This window comes from Triturus cristatus, chromosome 3_2 (genome assembly GCF_964204655.1).
Source record: "Triturus cristatus chromosome 3_2, aTriCri1.1, whole genome shotgun sequence".
Lineage (NCBI taxonomy): Eukaryota > Metazoa > Chordata > Amphibia > Caudata > Salamandridae > Triturus > Triturus cristatus.
This window is the reverse complement of record NC_140584.1, coordinates 823,955,317-823,971,156: the sequence shown is the minus strand read 5'-3', so window position 1 is coordinate 823,971,156 and position 15,840 is coordinate 823,955,317. Positions and strand designations below refer to the sequence as shown.

The 15,840-nt window shown below is 42.1% G+C and overlaps 1 protein-coding gene across 2 annotated transcripts in view; it reads left to right on the top strand.

The window, feature by feature from the left end:
• The window catches only part of AOX1 (aldehyde oxidase 1), a 542,538-nt gene that overhangs the window by 305,780 nt on the left and 220,918 nt on the right, over positions 1-15,840 (top strand). For both annotated transcript variants that reach the window (XM_085649034.1, XM_085649035.1), the window contains exon 24: positions 728-814. In XM_085649034.1, the coding sequence (XP_085505160.1) occupies positions 728-814 (87 nt within the window). The remainder of the gene's footprint in view (positions 1-727; positions 815-15,840) is intronic.

Genomic DNA, 15,840 nt, shown 5'->3' with positions numbered 1-15,840 from the left:
GCGCCCCCAGGAAGCCAGCTCCCGGTGCGATGGCACCGGTCGCACCGCCCTAAAGCCGGCCCTGGCTGGCCCCTCCACCCTCCCTAATTTATTTATTTTAAAAAAATGCACTTACCTGCTGTGGCATCCACTCAGCTTTTCAGACTATGCATACGCATAAGAAATTTACAGTTACACTTCTAGAATTTACACCAACCTTAAACATAGCAAAGTCTGGTCAGATAGAAAATTGGCTAAACACCACATTAAGAGAGGTTCAGAACCAAAGAAGGACACATTCCACTTCCCAGCAAAAATACAATGCGTGCATTTCCAATATGAAATAAAATTATATTTTGACGATTAAAGCAATGAATGTTGTTCAATAAAATGGATCTGTAGTAACCAAAGGGGAAATATGTGCAACCTCTATACATCCATTGGATACATCTGGTTGATTCATCAAAGGAGCATACTCTAACTTTATTAAAAAGATATTTACGTTGTACAAGTGGTATTGACAAGTACCTACTATGCAGAAACAGATACTGACTGGTATATAAAATATTATCTTTCCAGATAATAAAACTGAAAAAGGTTGAGTGGACTCAGGAAAACCGTCATTGGCCAAGAAAAACAATTTTTTGCCAGAAATGAGTTATGTTTATCTGTAATGTACTTTATTCAGCTGTGCTTTATAGTGAACATTTATTAGTAATCAACACATCCTTGACACCTTTTTCTCCAGGTGGGATTCATGAACGATGGGCGCATCATGGCTGTGGACATCTTACATTACAGCAATGCAGGGTGTACACCTGACGAGTCTATTCTGGTAAGGTTCACTCAAGTAGTTTATTTCTGCTGTACACACATTGTTCAGCTGAAACTTTGCATAGATCTGCACACTTAGTTTTGCAAATTCTTTGAAGACAGATTCTCAGATGATATCCATTTTCGTTCTGCTGTGCTCCTTTTATTCTCAGGTCCTCACTTAAAGTTTGGAGTGCTAAACCCATTGCAGGAGAAATGTAATGACACATTTTAAACAGGATTGTTACTCATTGATTACTCCAAATTTAGAGTAAGGGTGACGTGTGCTTAAAGTTGAGGATGCCATACTGGAGTGTTGTGCCTTTGCCACAACACTCCAGTATGCGACAATATTCTCAACAAAATGAGTGGTGCTGACAGCTCTATCTGCGACGTGTCCCACATATAACCTCAAACAGTAGCAGGAAGGCAAGGAGAAACTAGTCGAAGATTTGGCCATGTAAGTAAAGGGCTGATATGTTACTGGATGGTGTGAGGTCAACATTCTACCTGACCGGAGGATCATCTTAGCCCTTTCAGTAATCTGTCTATAAAGAATGTTGTTAAATTAAATTTAGATCAAATGAAGAAAGAGGGGACCTACAATCCAAAGGGACAGAACTCTGTAAAAGACTTTCCAGTCATAAATAACAACCTTTGGAAACCACTGACGTTCAATAAAACAGATATACAAGCATCCAATCACCACACATTCTCAACCCCAGGCTTGAACGAGTTGAATATTGCACAATGATTCGAATCTTTATGTCACCAAATTTAATAAAAGCTTTTTTCCTTCAATATATCAGAAATTGTTATAATCATTTCATAAATTTAAAATTGCATCAATAAAAACAAGACATAAAATATGTATCTACATAAATATCACCATAAATACAATCATGTAAAGGAGAGAAAACATACAAGACAATCACATCTGTCAGTAATTCGGGTTAATTTGTAAGAATCAATAAATCTACTACATTACAGAAACCAATTTCTTTTCTAATGTGAACATATGTTCCTCAAATCTAACACACACGGTGTCAACGCGTTTTGGTGGGTTAAAAAATACAAAACCACCTTCTTCAGAACAACAAGATATTCTCCTCCTAACAATATAACTATCTAAACAATCCGGTGTGGAACACTCAGATAGTTGAGATTACAAAAGGACTCCCCCCATAAACCACTAATAATATGGTGAAGCACTATCAAATCACCTAGTTCACATCAGGAAACCACCAACTTATATCTCCACCATATATCTCCAATATAGATCGGATCAATCTCCCATAGGGGACCATAAATCAATGTAGAAGCTGAAAAGCTTTCTCGTTATGTATTTTCAGGACGAGGGTAAACTTTCATAATGTATCCCACTGCCTCAAGGCGTTAATAGCTCTCCGTGTTAGCCAGCGGGTCACACGGGTGCTCGACTTCTAGTTAGAATATATTTTTAACTAGATGCCAAGCACCCGTGCGTAAATGGTACCCTAAGGGAGATTGAGCCCATCTATATTGGGAGATATAAGTTGGTCTTTCCACTGGCAACTATCAGGTATAACACAATCAAATTGAAAATATCTATAAAATGCATTCGTCAAAACAATATAAAATCCCAACTAATAGAGCCTAGGAAGGATTGCCATAATGAAAATTGCTTAGCCCCATGGTTTGAGTGGTTCAAAACACCGAAACCCTTGCCTATTACAGTAATCTGGGAGATTCCATACAACAAAATACCTGCCTACAGGCATCTGCACATTGTAATCACAATCTACCCTTTAAACAGTATTGCCTTTAACACATGCTTTTCACAATAAATGAGTAAGCCTTTCTTGCTTTTTCATTATAAACAAATCACACGTAAGGAATCTGACGTAACTTTTTCCAGAGGTCCAATAAGCCTGCTAGCCTTATCTCAGTGGCTTGACACTATCTACAACCCAGGACTACTGAACTGCACATATTCATGCATACATTTATAAAATCGCAAATGTGTACCACCAAGTGTGGATTGAGCCTGTCTGTATCCAAGGAGATTCTGTTCTTCGGAAGCAGCTGACTGTACCATTGCCAGCAACCTGTGCATGAGGTCACATGCTCCTTATAAAAGTTTGCCATTGGACGTTACTGTGTTCTGATTGGCTGCTATAGCTGGTGTTTCTGTTGGACTTAGGGTTAGGTTTCTGATTGGCTGATAGGTCTGGGGTTCAGATTGGTCCCTGGGGTTGTGATTCTATTGGATTTAGGCCTTAGGGCTCTGATTGGTGGATAGGTTTAGGTTTTTGACTAAGGTTTCTCTTGGACCTAGGGCTCAGGGTTTGGTCTCTGATTGGCTGCTAGGACTAGGGCTGTGATTGGCTGTAAGATCCTGGCCTCCTATTGGTCCTAGGGCTTGGGGCTAGAGATGTGATTAGTTAGGATTAGAGCTAGGGTTCCCATTGGCCGAAGGGGTTATCTGACTACTAGGGCTATTTAAGCTTAAGGCGCAGGGCGTCTCAGCCTAGGTGTTGAGGCTAAGGGGGGAGAGGACAAGGGTAGTTGCCTGTTTCGGCCTGGTTGGGCCTAGGGCCAGAAATGCTGCCTTTTGTTTCATTCACCATCTCCCACTTTAACCCATCCACATCCACAAACATATTAACACACTCACAGCAAATGTACTCTACTAATTTACTACAAACAAACCCTACACATCTCAGTGTCTCAACATCCACTACAAAACCCTGCAAACCACACCTATACACCCTTCTACCCCAACCATAACACAATGGCACCTTCACTCTCACACAAAACATAAGTCTATCCCATACCACTAACCAATCAACTGAACACCAACAGAACACAAATCCACACCATACATAACTATTTCCCATGCAGACACACACTCCCTGCTCATACAAAGCACCAGCTCTACCCTCTATTTACTCCTAACAGACCCATTTCTGTCACCACCGAACCTATACTCAGCCTTCCATATTTTAATCCACTATCATCCTCCTCCTCTTTTTCCCAAAAAAACACAACCACACAGCCGTTATTCTCCACTCTACCAAACATATTACTTCTTCCAGCAATCAAATCTAACACGAACACTCTTAACTGTTGCTTATCCCCTCTCACACACCCGATACACTCTTTTCCAAAACACATCACCAACCCCTCTACCTTGCAACTTCCACTCGCCAACAATACTATAAATATAGGTACTTCTCAGAAAACAGATTCATCTTCTCTTCCTGGGGATCCTCTTTAATGAGTAGAATTAAAAGCTCAATCTGCAAAACAGCAGGTATTGTTAGCCTATAGGCTGCATTGAAAACCAAGAGCATAGAAAATGAAAGCAATTGTAAACACAAAGGGCCAGATGTACGACCATTGAATTTTGTGACTCGCAAATTGTGTCAAATTGCGAGTCGCAATTTGCGAGTTGCAAAATTCAATGTACAACAGTGTCTCAGACACTGTTTGCAATTCCCAATGGGGTCGCAAATCGCATGCCTCATGACTATTAATGAGGCTGTAGCAATTTGCGACCCCATTGAGAATGGCTAGCACTACCAGGGATGGTGGCCTGCTGGGGTCAGCAGACCACCATGTCTTGGACAGCTTTTTCAATAAAGCAGTTTTTTTTTAAATGCAGCCGTTTTCCTTAAAGGAAAACTGGAAGCATTTAAAAGAGAAAAATTAAACATTTTATTTTCATTTTTTAAGGGCTGGCAGTGGTCCCTGTGACCACTGGCTGCTCTTAAAAAAAAATTGCGCACCCATTCACAAAGGGGAAGGAGTCCCCTGGGGACCCCTTCCTGTTTACAAATGGTTTACCATCTACTTGAAGTAGGTGGTGAACTGTGAGATTTTTGCGACCTCAAATGCGGTCACAAAACACTCATACATGGCATTTGCACTGGCTATTAGGAAGGGATGCCCTTGGTATGCCCCTTCCTAATAGCGAGTCGCTAACCCTATTTTGCGAGTCGCTAATGGGTTAGCAACTCGCAAAATAGGGTTAGTATAATGGTCAGACCTATTTTGCGGTCGTAAACGGGCAGAATTCCCCTCTGCGACCGCAAAAAATGGTTGTACACCTGGCCCAAAAACTGACACCGTACTGATCCAGCGGTAAACCAGCAACTGTCTCACCTCATCCCATGTTTCGAAAGCTGAGAATAGCATAAGTTGGCAGCTGATTCCAGCTAATTATTGCCATATTATTTCACGCACAGTATTGAGCAACCTGGTCAGCGTATCGATTACCAGCCGCTACATAGTAATTTCCTGACTGGTGAGCAGCACACTTGACCACTGCTATTTCCTTTGGCAATTGTATTGCTTCCATCAGTTCTTTCGCAAATTTCCCATTTCTTATGGGGGATCCTGAAGAAGGCCGTTCGCCCTCATGATGCTCACAAGTGGTTCAATAAAGAGCTTAAAGCTCTAAAATTGGACCTTAGACGTTCTGAGCGCTATTGGAGACGTAACTACTGCCCGGTTCTCCGGGCTAAATACAAACTTCTCCTCAATGAATATAAGAGAGCTGTCCTTGCGGCCAAAACCAAGTATTTCTCTGAGCAAGTTGCCCTCTCCGCCAACAAATCCAAAGAGATTTTCTCTCTGGTTAACAACTTGGCGATTTCTGATCGCGCCGATCCCAATCTCATTCCTTCCCAGGCTCTCTGTTTTTCACTAAACGACTTTTTCATCGAGAAGATCGTTAAGATTAAATCCAATATCCCTTCTGTTTCTTCTTCCTTTTCCTCTCCTCCTCTTCCTGTACCCCGCTCTTTTCTCGACTCTTTTTCTTCTATTTCTCTCGACTCTTTTCTTACTCTGCTCACAAAAATCAAGTCTGGCTCTCCGGCCGACTGCGCCCCGGCACGTATCTTGAGAGCTCTATTTTCTAACTGTCCTGTCCCCCCTCTTTCTTTTCTTAATGCTTCTCTCTCCCAGGGCATAGTCCCTTTATCTTTCAAATCTGCCATCGTGCTGCCTATCCTTAAAAAATCTGGCTTAGATTCTTCTCTTCCCTCCAACTTTAGGCCTATCTCTCTTCTTCCTTTTTTGGGCAAGATCCTGGAAAGCCACGTCATTTCTTGCCTCTCCTCTTACATCGAGGAGAACCATCTTTTGGCTTCCCATCAAGCAGGCTTTCGCTCGGGCCACTCTACGGAGTCGGTGGTCCTCGCAGTCCTTGACGAGTTGAAATCGAAAGCCGACTCCTCTCTTCCTCAAGCTCTGGTCCTCCTCGATCTGTCCGCTGCGTTTGACATGGTTGACCATTCCATTCTTCTCGACCGTGTCAGCGCAGTGGGCATTCGAGGATCCGCATTCTCCTGGCTTGCGTCCTTTCTTTCGGGTCGCTCCCAAGCGGTTCATCTCTCCGGATTCTCTACTCCCGCTCGTCCAGTTTCCTGTGGAGTTCCCCAAGGCTCCTCTCTTTCTCCTCTTCTTTTTAATCTTTACATCTATCCTCTTATTACTTCTCTTCTCGATCTGGGGGTCTCAGTGTATAACTACGCAGATGACCTCCAGCTCGTTTTTGATCTTTCCTCCTCTTCTATGTCTTTTCCTAAGTTCCGTTCTACTTTGGTTTTAATTTCTGAGTGGATGAGCGCAAATCATCTCAAGCTAAACCCGGATAAGACCGAGTTGGTCTTGACGGGTGGCTCATCCAGTCCGTGGTCCTCTGCTTTTTGGCCCCCTGCCTTAGGACCCTCTCCCACACCAGTTTCTTCTGTTAGGACCTTAGGCATTAAGGTTAGTCAGGATCTTTCAATGCACGCCCAAGTTAGTTCTGTTGTTTCTTCCTGTTTTCTTTCTCTTCGGCTTATCCGAAAAATATCTCGTTTTTTTTCTTTTGAAGCTCTTAAAATCATTATCTCGGCTCTGATTACCTCCCGTCTTGATTACGGGAACAGCCTGTATGTGGGCATACCAGCCTATGAAACACGTCGCCTACAAGCAATTCAAAATCAGGCTGCCCGTCTTATTCTTCATTTTCCTCGCACTCATCACATTTCCCCTGTACTTAAGTCCCTCCACTGGCTCCCTGTTCATCAGCGATCCCTTTTTAAGCTGGGTTGCTTGGTTTTCCTGGCTCTTGCTCGTTCCGCTCCGGTCTTTATCTGCTCTCTCATTTCTTCTTATAGTTCTGCCCGCCCTCTTCGTTCTTCCTCCTTGGCCCTCCTCAATGTTCCCCGGTTTCGCAAGTCCAGAACGGGAGGCACCCGATTCTCTGTTCTGGCCCCCCGGTTTTGGAACAGTCTTGCGTGCTATCCCTATCTACTCTCATTTCCACAAAGCTCTGAAAACCCTCTTGTTTTCTCAGGCTTACTCCTGTTAATCTCTCTGGGTTATTTCTGTGATTGCTGGCCGGAACTCTCAGCGCCAGGAAGCCACGTGGCCACAGTGCGCTTTATTAAATACTTTTTTAATTCATTCATTCATTCAAGTCAGAAATCCCCTCTGCATCCAAAGCTGGCCAAAGTCATGCACAACCTCGTAACCATATTGGCTGTCAGTAAATATGGTCACTTTCCAATTTTTCCCAATTTTGCATGCTTTTATTAAAGCTAATTTGGCTACTTGTACAGACTTGACTCCCGGTTAAGAGGATGCTTCAATGACCCCAGATATTTTGCAAACAGCATAAGCTGCACTCAGTCCTCCTTCCTCAAGCCTTAAACAAGAGCCGTCGACAAATAGTTCATGGTCGGGCTCTTTCTGAGGCTCTTCCTGTATATCAGGGCGGGGCGTAGTGCACATTTCAGTCACATCTAAGCAATCATGATCTACTTCATCCTTCACTTCTTCACAACGTTTATCCGCCAATAAGGTAGCTGGATTCACCATTGTGCACCTAATCACTGTCACGTTTGATGCTCCCGGAGTTATTCTTTCATATTTAGTCATCCGATTAGGGGTAAGATGCTGCGTTCGAGTTCTTGTTAACAGTATCTCAACTGAATGTGGAAGATAGACTTTTACTGGATGTCCCATCACAATTTACTCACTTTGCTCCAGACTCATACAGGTAGCAGCTACTGCTTTTAAGTAGCCGGGTAATGCTGAAGCCACAGGATCCAAAGTAGCAGAGAAATATGCGACTGGACGTCAGCTTAATTCATGTCTCTGGGTTAAGAGTGAAAGCGTAAAACCCTCTCTCTCTCAACAGAACAGTGCAAATTATTTCGAATAATCAGGCATACCTAAAGCAGGGGCCTCACATAGACAATTTAGCAATTTTACAAATGCTTCCACACTTTCATCATCCCAAACTTTTGGATCTTTCACTCTTTTCCATGTCGTCTGAATCAATGGTTTTGCTAGTAAGGAAAAACCTACAATCCACTGTCTACAGTATCCCACCACTCCAAGAAACATTCTGATCTCGCTTTGTGTTTGCGGTAACTGCATCTGCTTGATTATTTTAATTTTCTCAGGGGTCACTTTCCCCACTCCCCTTTCTATCTGGTGACCCAAGCATTTAACTCCTGTTTGGCAAAATTGCAATTTTTCTGGAGACACCTTGTGTCCTCCGTCAGCCAAATGATTCAGTAATGCAATTGAATCAGTAACACAGTCTTCTCTGGATTTCGATGCCACAAGTAAGTCATCAATATACTGCACTAAGACTAAATTTCTGGGCATAATTAACTTCTCTAGGCACTTTTTCAAAATCTGATTGAAAATTTAACGACTTTCTGTATACCCTTGAGGAACTCGGTTCCATGCCAAGATACAATAAAAAATTGAAGGACTTTCTGTATACCCTTGAGGAACTCGGTTGCATGCCAAGATACGATCCTCAAATTTAAAAGAAAAAAGATACTGACTGTCTGGATGTAAAGTAATGGAGAAAATGGCTTGGCACAAATCAATTACTGTAAACCATCCTGCATTCCGAGGTATCTGATACAGAATCACTGCTGGATTTGGAACTACAGGACAACAAGGCATTACAATTTTGTTAATCTTTCTTAAATCCTGTACTATCCTGTAATTTCCACTAGACTAAGACCCATTATAGGTGAATTACAAGGACTGCTCATTATCTCTTTTAAAATGCCCTGTTTAATCATTCGGTCTCTGAAGCTACTCCTGGTTTTACTTCTGGACTCATTTGTATTGTCGGGTGTTGGGGTAAACCGGTCTACATTTGCCATTAGCCCTATTTCATTTCCAGTGACATCCCATACCATTGGGTTCACAGTTGTTTTCAGCTCTGGCAAGTCATCTTTATTCATTAAAGAATACATTTAATCTATCTCTGTGCCCTGTTTTGCAAGCATTATCTTATATACAATATCTTCATCAGAGATTTGAAGAGCAACACCATTCGGTGTGCAATAAATTGTGCAGTTCATTTTGCACAACAGATCTCTTCCTAATAAATTCACTGGACTAGAATCACAGACTAAGAATCGGTGCTTGTCTCTAAAGTTTCCAATATGCACCTCCATAGGGTCTGTAATTGGGGTTCTAATCTGTTGATTTGAAACTCCGACTACTTGGATTGCTTCTCCCGAGAGGGGTAGGTTTGGGATGTCTGCTGTTCACACAGTAGAACGGGTAGCACCAGTATCCAATAGAAAGTTGATATAATTGCCTTCCACTTTCCCATCAATAAATGGACCTGACTGATCTAACGGTAAAGATGCACCAAGTATGCACTCCTCTTCTTCCCCTCTCAGGCACCATCATTGCTCATTCTCACTTTCATAGTTATTATACAAAAGGTATTGTGAAATCACAGAATTTTTCTTACCACTTCCCTGAAATCCAGCGTCCGCACTGCACTGTGGCTTGTTCACAAAATTTGACATAAGGGCAGGTGGCACCTGACACTGCTGATTAACTAACTGCTGCGACTGATTCATAAGCACCTCTTTCTGCGTCTGTGGATTTAAATTTGGGTTTGGGCCATTATTATTCTGAATATTTTTGCACTCGTTTTTCCAATGTCCAAGCTTTCCGCACCCATGACATGGAAACTTCTTCTTTGCAACCTCTCTACTCATGCGTCCTCTTGATTTACCACCACTCGCCACATTATCTCTCTGATTCTGTTCTTTCATCTGACCATCAGTCTGACTATTTAATTTAAGTTTCTGTTGTTCTACCAATTTCACTTGTGCCCACATCATTTTCTCTTTTAGTTTTTTATGCCTTGCCTCAATATCGTTCCCACAATGCTTTGCGTATTTTAGAATATCATCTATGGGCTTTCCCTGCCAACACAACATATGCTGTTGAATTATCTGACTAATTTCTGGTTTTAGACCGTACACAAACCGATACACAAAATGACCCATGTCCTTATCTCCAATGTTCTCAAAGCCAATATACTGCTTAAACACTTGCAGCTGTCGTACATAATACGCATGAACAGATTCATTCGGCTCCTGGGTTGTTCTATCTATTTTTACCCAATCTTCCCTTTCAGGAAAGTAATCACTTGGTGATATTTCTTCATCACATCATCTGAGGGTGCTCCTGTTTTTGAGTCTCTTGGATACTCGTCACTTGGCCAATCAACCGTGATCTTACATTCTGTCCATAAATCAGCAGGTACCACTATGTCAAACAGACCATCCAAGTCTTTCAACAAAACCTTCGAACCTTTCACAAACCTTTCAACCTGTTTGTACCATTCAACTGGTTTCTCCCTCAGTTTAGGGAAGACATTTGTAAATGACAAAATATCTTGTAGACTCCATGGAACATGAACATATCCACCAACAGGTACCTCTCTCATGGGACACAATCTTTCTACTTTCCCTGACTCTTTTAACATATATGCAGTAGCCGCCTCTTTTGCCTGTGCTTCCTCCGTCTTCTTTGTCCACCTTGTCCTCCACTTGTCAATGTCTCCCCATTTTTGCAAGATATTCATCAACTCCTTTACTTGTAACTTTTTTCCAGACACATTCATATTTTCTAAATCTTTGTCAGTCAATTGCACTCGATGTGGTTTCTGTAACACTTTTGATCTCCTTATGTCTATTCCCATCTCAGAAGCAAGCTCTGTCAATTTCTCATGAAACAATCTCACATTTCTGGTTATACTCCTACATATAAACAACAACTCTTCCTCATTGTAGGTGTTTAATCTATCTATTCCCACATTTCCAGCTATCATCTCTTCCAATTCTCCTTTCAGTTTGTAAATATGTAAGATCTTGGGGGGTGAGTTTGTTTTTCTATTCCCTGTGCCCGTCTCTCCAGATCTTCTGGAGTTACCACTGTTGCACTTCTTACTCCTGAGGATGTCATTGACCTTCCTTCTTTTGAACTACCGGGTGTAACTCTTTTCGGGGTTTCATTTACCGATTCCCTTATCGGCAGATCCATTAATGAAATTACTGAATCACACTCACTGGCTTGGTCATCAGTTATTACAATTACTTTTCTCGGATTATTCAAAGCAGTTGTTATAGCTTGTGGTTTTGGACAATTTCTCTTGTCTCCATACAATGGAACAACTGGGCCTATAGTTACGGGTATTGTCAATGCTTCAGGGTTTAAATGTAGTTGGCTTATTTTCTGTATTAATTCCTCTCTGTTTTTATTCAACGCTTCCTTTTCTTTATCATAAAGTACCTTATTAACTGATGGATCATGTAAAATCTGTGGAATCAAGGGTGTTCCCAGGACTGGTGCACTCGGGGTGACTCTACTGGGTCCTTCCTGATACGGTGGAGGGTTTTTAGTTAAAATGTCCTCCATAAATTCATCTTCTGATTCCCTATAACCTGTCACTTTCATGAATTTTGTTTTTTCCTTACTCTTGCCCCCTGACTGTTCCTCAGCCATTAACACTGGATATAAACCTTCCGATACTATTGGTTTTCTCCATTGATTCATGTGACCCTCACGTAACTCATGCAAATACCTAGGGAAATGACCCATGTATCTTCCACTCCTGTTTTTCTCTCGTTCATATGATTCAGTCTCCCATTCTTCTAATGCCTCAAGCTGTGGCATCCTAGGTCTCGGATCTAAATCATTCATCCGCATTCTTAAATTCTGAAGAATTCTCCCATTAAACATACCATGTTCTGGAAAAGCTAAAACACCATCATCTTTCGTGTACTCTATCCAAATCTCCATCCATACACACGTATGATATCCTCTCTCCATCATCATAAATGAAGCAGGCATTTTTGACAGTGGAATAGGAATTCCCTCTCTAGTTAAAATAGCCTTATCTTTCTCAAAGAAATTCTTAGTTTTCTATATAAATGACATTTTTCTCTTTTCTCCATACATTCTGGACACTCGATACATAGAACAATAATCTGAAAATCCTCAAGCTTTTCTGTCAGGGCGACTCACACCAAAAGACTAATGAGAATCAACCATACAAATTTTCCCCAACCAATCTAAAAACAGCTTTCATCCAATCACCCATTCAGATTGCGGCTCACGCTCGTGGTCTGACCAATGCCAGTGCGGCCTTTTTCAATGTCGTCAGTTCTGCGCCTTACTACTCACCCCTCCTTTACAATTTCGTGTCAGTCACACGCATACTGTTTCAACCTATCCCAGCGTGGCTCTCTGTGACATCAGTGCAACTCCGGCGACTGACCCTCCCTTCACAAGGTAATACGAAAACGTATTTCCTTACTCTTCTTTTAACTGAATTTTGTTAGTAACAGCATAAAACATTCGCCACTCTACCTGTTCCACTAAAGCAAAGGATAGATTTCCGTCTTATTCTGGAGACTCAAAATTTCTCCTCTTCTACTGCGAGTGAAACCTCTGTTTACCCTTCATTCAAGCCCAAGAGAACCTATTACTCCTTCAGTGTTACCCTTTCTAGGTGATATAAGACCAAAGTTTCACCAGCGAACCCTTTTCGCTATCATTCACACTCAACATTTATACAAAATAATCCCTACTTTAACACTGCCATCCCTGCGTAGCTTCTCAGTGCTATTCCAACAGACGAGTAACCTCACTGCAGTATGGCTTCTATCACCACCCGCTATTCATTTCCCGGGAATTTTCCAGACAACATAAAACAAGACGCTAACTCTTTTTGTTAAACATAAATCAATAATCAATACTTATCACTAAACTAGTCAGTAATAACCATAGCTCTGCTACCAGAAAACTGATCCAGCGGTAAACCAGCAACAGGTACTCCAATACCATATACTCACCTGGGCCCATAAACACACATTCACACAGCCTGGTGCTAACCGCTGGAGTCAAAGTTTATGATTTTTACCATTTCAAGATTAGTCACCTCTTGTTCTCAACTAATCTTTCACTGATCAAAACGTTCTTTCCTCTGGTCAATGGACCATTAGTTGAACTAGTTGATGGTGAAATAACATGAATTATTTCTTTTTGCAATGAAATAACCACAGACTCGGGGAACATTTTAAGTCTTTATCTAAATTAGGTTCATGTGAACCACTTTCAAAGTACAGTGCAGTCTCCGTCACTCATAGGAAGGAAGATTCAATTAATCAATCTATCAAACAAATATGTCATACTCTACAATGACTTTGCTTAGAAAGGAGAGGATAGAGAGAAAAGAACATTTGCACATTCATGAATGTATAACTACCTAGGATGGTGTGAAAACCAGCCCCCTGGCCAAGGAGCTGGGAAGCGTTCCCCGGGAAAGATCAGGCGACAAAGGCTTCAGGACAGGATAGATGACCTCTCTAACACCGACGCTTGCGTAGCACCCCTCTTTGACACTCTCTTCCTCCTCGAGATTCTTCCGCGATCTTCTTCTAAATTTATTCGTTAAAGTAAATGGTTCTTCATTCAATTCTTCATCAGCATCTCTGACAGCATCCCAAGCTCTGCAGCATTCAGCAAACCTCCGTCTGACTAACTAACTAAAACTACCTCAATTATACTTTTCAAAAAGTATGTACCACTCATTAATGTTTCAGTATTGTAAAAGTACTAACTCTGATTGGACAGGCAAGGGGAGGATCATCACACCATACTTATTTTTTATCTTAGTCTATTAGTCTATTGTTCAAAGATCCCACCCCTTAGATTTTATTCACAAATCTTTATTCCCACCCGTATTCACATCATATTAGAAACAAGTGTATATTTTATAATGTATTTCTATTCATCCAGAGGTTTTCAATGCTTGTTCCCAGGGCATGTTTCTTTTGTGTCCTTGGACTGCATTCAAGTATATCGTCACTTCTTCTGGCTCATTCCCACTAAGCATGCATGGAGGTCAGGTGGTTAATGGACTCTAGACTCATACAAGAGGCCCAAATGCACACTAATAAAAGAGTCAGAAAGAAAAATACTAATTTCAAGAATAATCGGTTTCACTGTATACCACCTATCTCTACTCTAACCCCATTTACTTATTCATGATTTCCCCGCATTAGCATTAGTAAACAAGCTTAGTTTAGTTTCGGCAAAGCAGATGCCAAGCATGTGAGCTTTGAAGCTGCCATTTTAATAGCGTCTGCGCAAGCGCAAGAAATTCCCGCCAAGCGACAGCTCGTCATACTGCGCAGATACAGTGGACGCATGCGCAATAAAGATTTCCCGTTAGCAGCCATTTTAGAATTTTGCTTGAGTTATTTATATTAGCAAACACATAGGCAAGCTTCTCTGTCTTTTATATTCAATGTGGTGCGTATTAATTTACACAATACATGGTTAATACAATATTAGAAGTTAAATGAGAGGATTGCTTCCGAGCAAGTCTCTTTTCTACGAGTCCTTGCTCCATCAGTACCTTTAAGGCAGCCATGACCCGTAGCTTTCCATCATGCCTCAGGGGTGACAGTTAGGTCAGTTGTTCTTTCTAGCTCCTTCAGTCAGGAGCCAGGATTTTTCAGCTCTGTCTATTTTTGACTTTTGGTCAATCATTTTCAACTTTTATTAGTGGTTTTTCCCTTTCACTCTGCGTCTTTCATCTTGTAGAGTGAGGTACTTCCATTTTTCTGACAGAAACTTGCAATTTTTCTGTCACAACATGCCATCTCTTTTTAATCCTTGTCCCTCCTGTGGCAAGAAGAAGGCCAAAACTGACACGCACTCTGAGGCCTGCCAACACTGCAAAAAACTGTCTAGGCATACTCTCAAGGAGAGAGAGAATTCCTCTCTACGGCCTCTCTGAGAAGCAAAAATCTTCTTCGAGAGGAAGATTTCCAGTGAGGCAGATAAAGAAGAGGTCCATATCAACATCAAAAAGTAAGGTCCTGATCTGTTCCCCATCAGGCTAGGCGTCGAATATGCCTCCAGCGGCAAAGAAACTGGTGTCTCCGTCGTCGAGACCTCCACCGTCAACTGCACCACACAACGCCGAAGACCACATCGAAGATGACAAGTTCAACGTCGAGTCATTGACGTCACTCACAGGTATTGGATCAGCCTCCTCCGTTGACATCAACTCTGTGGTGTTCAACGTCAAGGAATCGGTCGGCATTGGCTCAACCATCAACTTTGAGACACAGGACTCCATTGACATCGTCATATAGACGTTCGACGTCGAGGTGATCCACTCCGTCTTCGTTAACCCGGCGACGGTCGACGTCGAGACCCAGATCCACACTGACAAATTCTCGTCGTCGGACACCTTCCAAAAGACATTCGACGTCGGTGACGCATCTCACAACATAGAGATATCGGTCTCCGTTGGTGACTGCACGATCTTTGTCAAGACATTCGCCGTTGAGATCAACGTCGAGGGATAAAACTCAGCTGGAGCACCTCTCTCTGTCAGTGACAACTCTCCCGACGTCAAGAGTTCAATCGCCATTGGTGATTCAAGAGGCAGTGACTCCAAGACGCATGGCTTCGTCAGCCTCGAGGTCACCGGAGGTTATCCTATTAACGTCGAGCAGCTCAGCTGCATCTCATGAGCGTTCCTGTCCACAGGTGACAGAGCCCCAAACACAACAAGAGTCAAGGAGACAAACATCACCCTCTGTGCATCTTTATCCTAGGTGGATGTTGCCACTACATCATTGTCAGAAATCGTCAATGGGGCAGGTGCGAGAACCACAGGACTACTCTAGTCCTCTACACAGGTCACCACTGGTT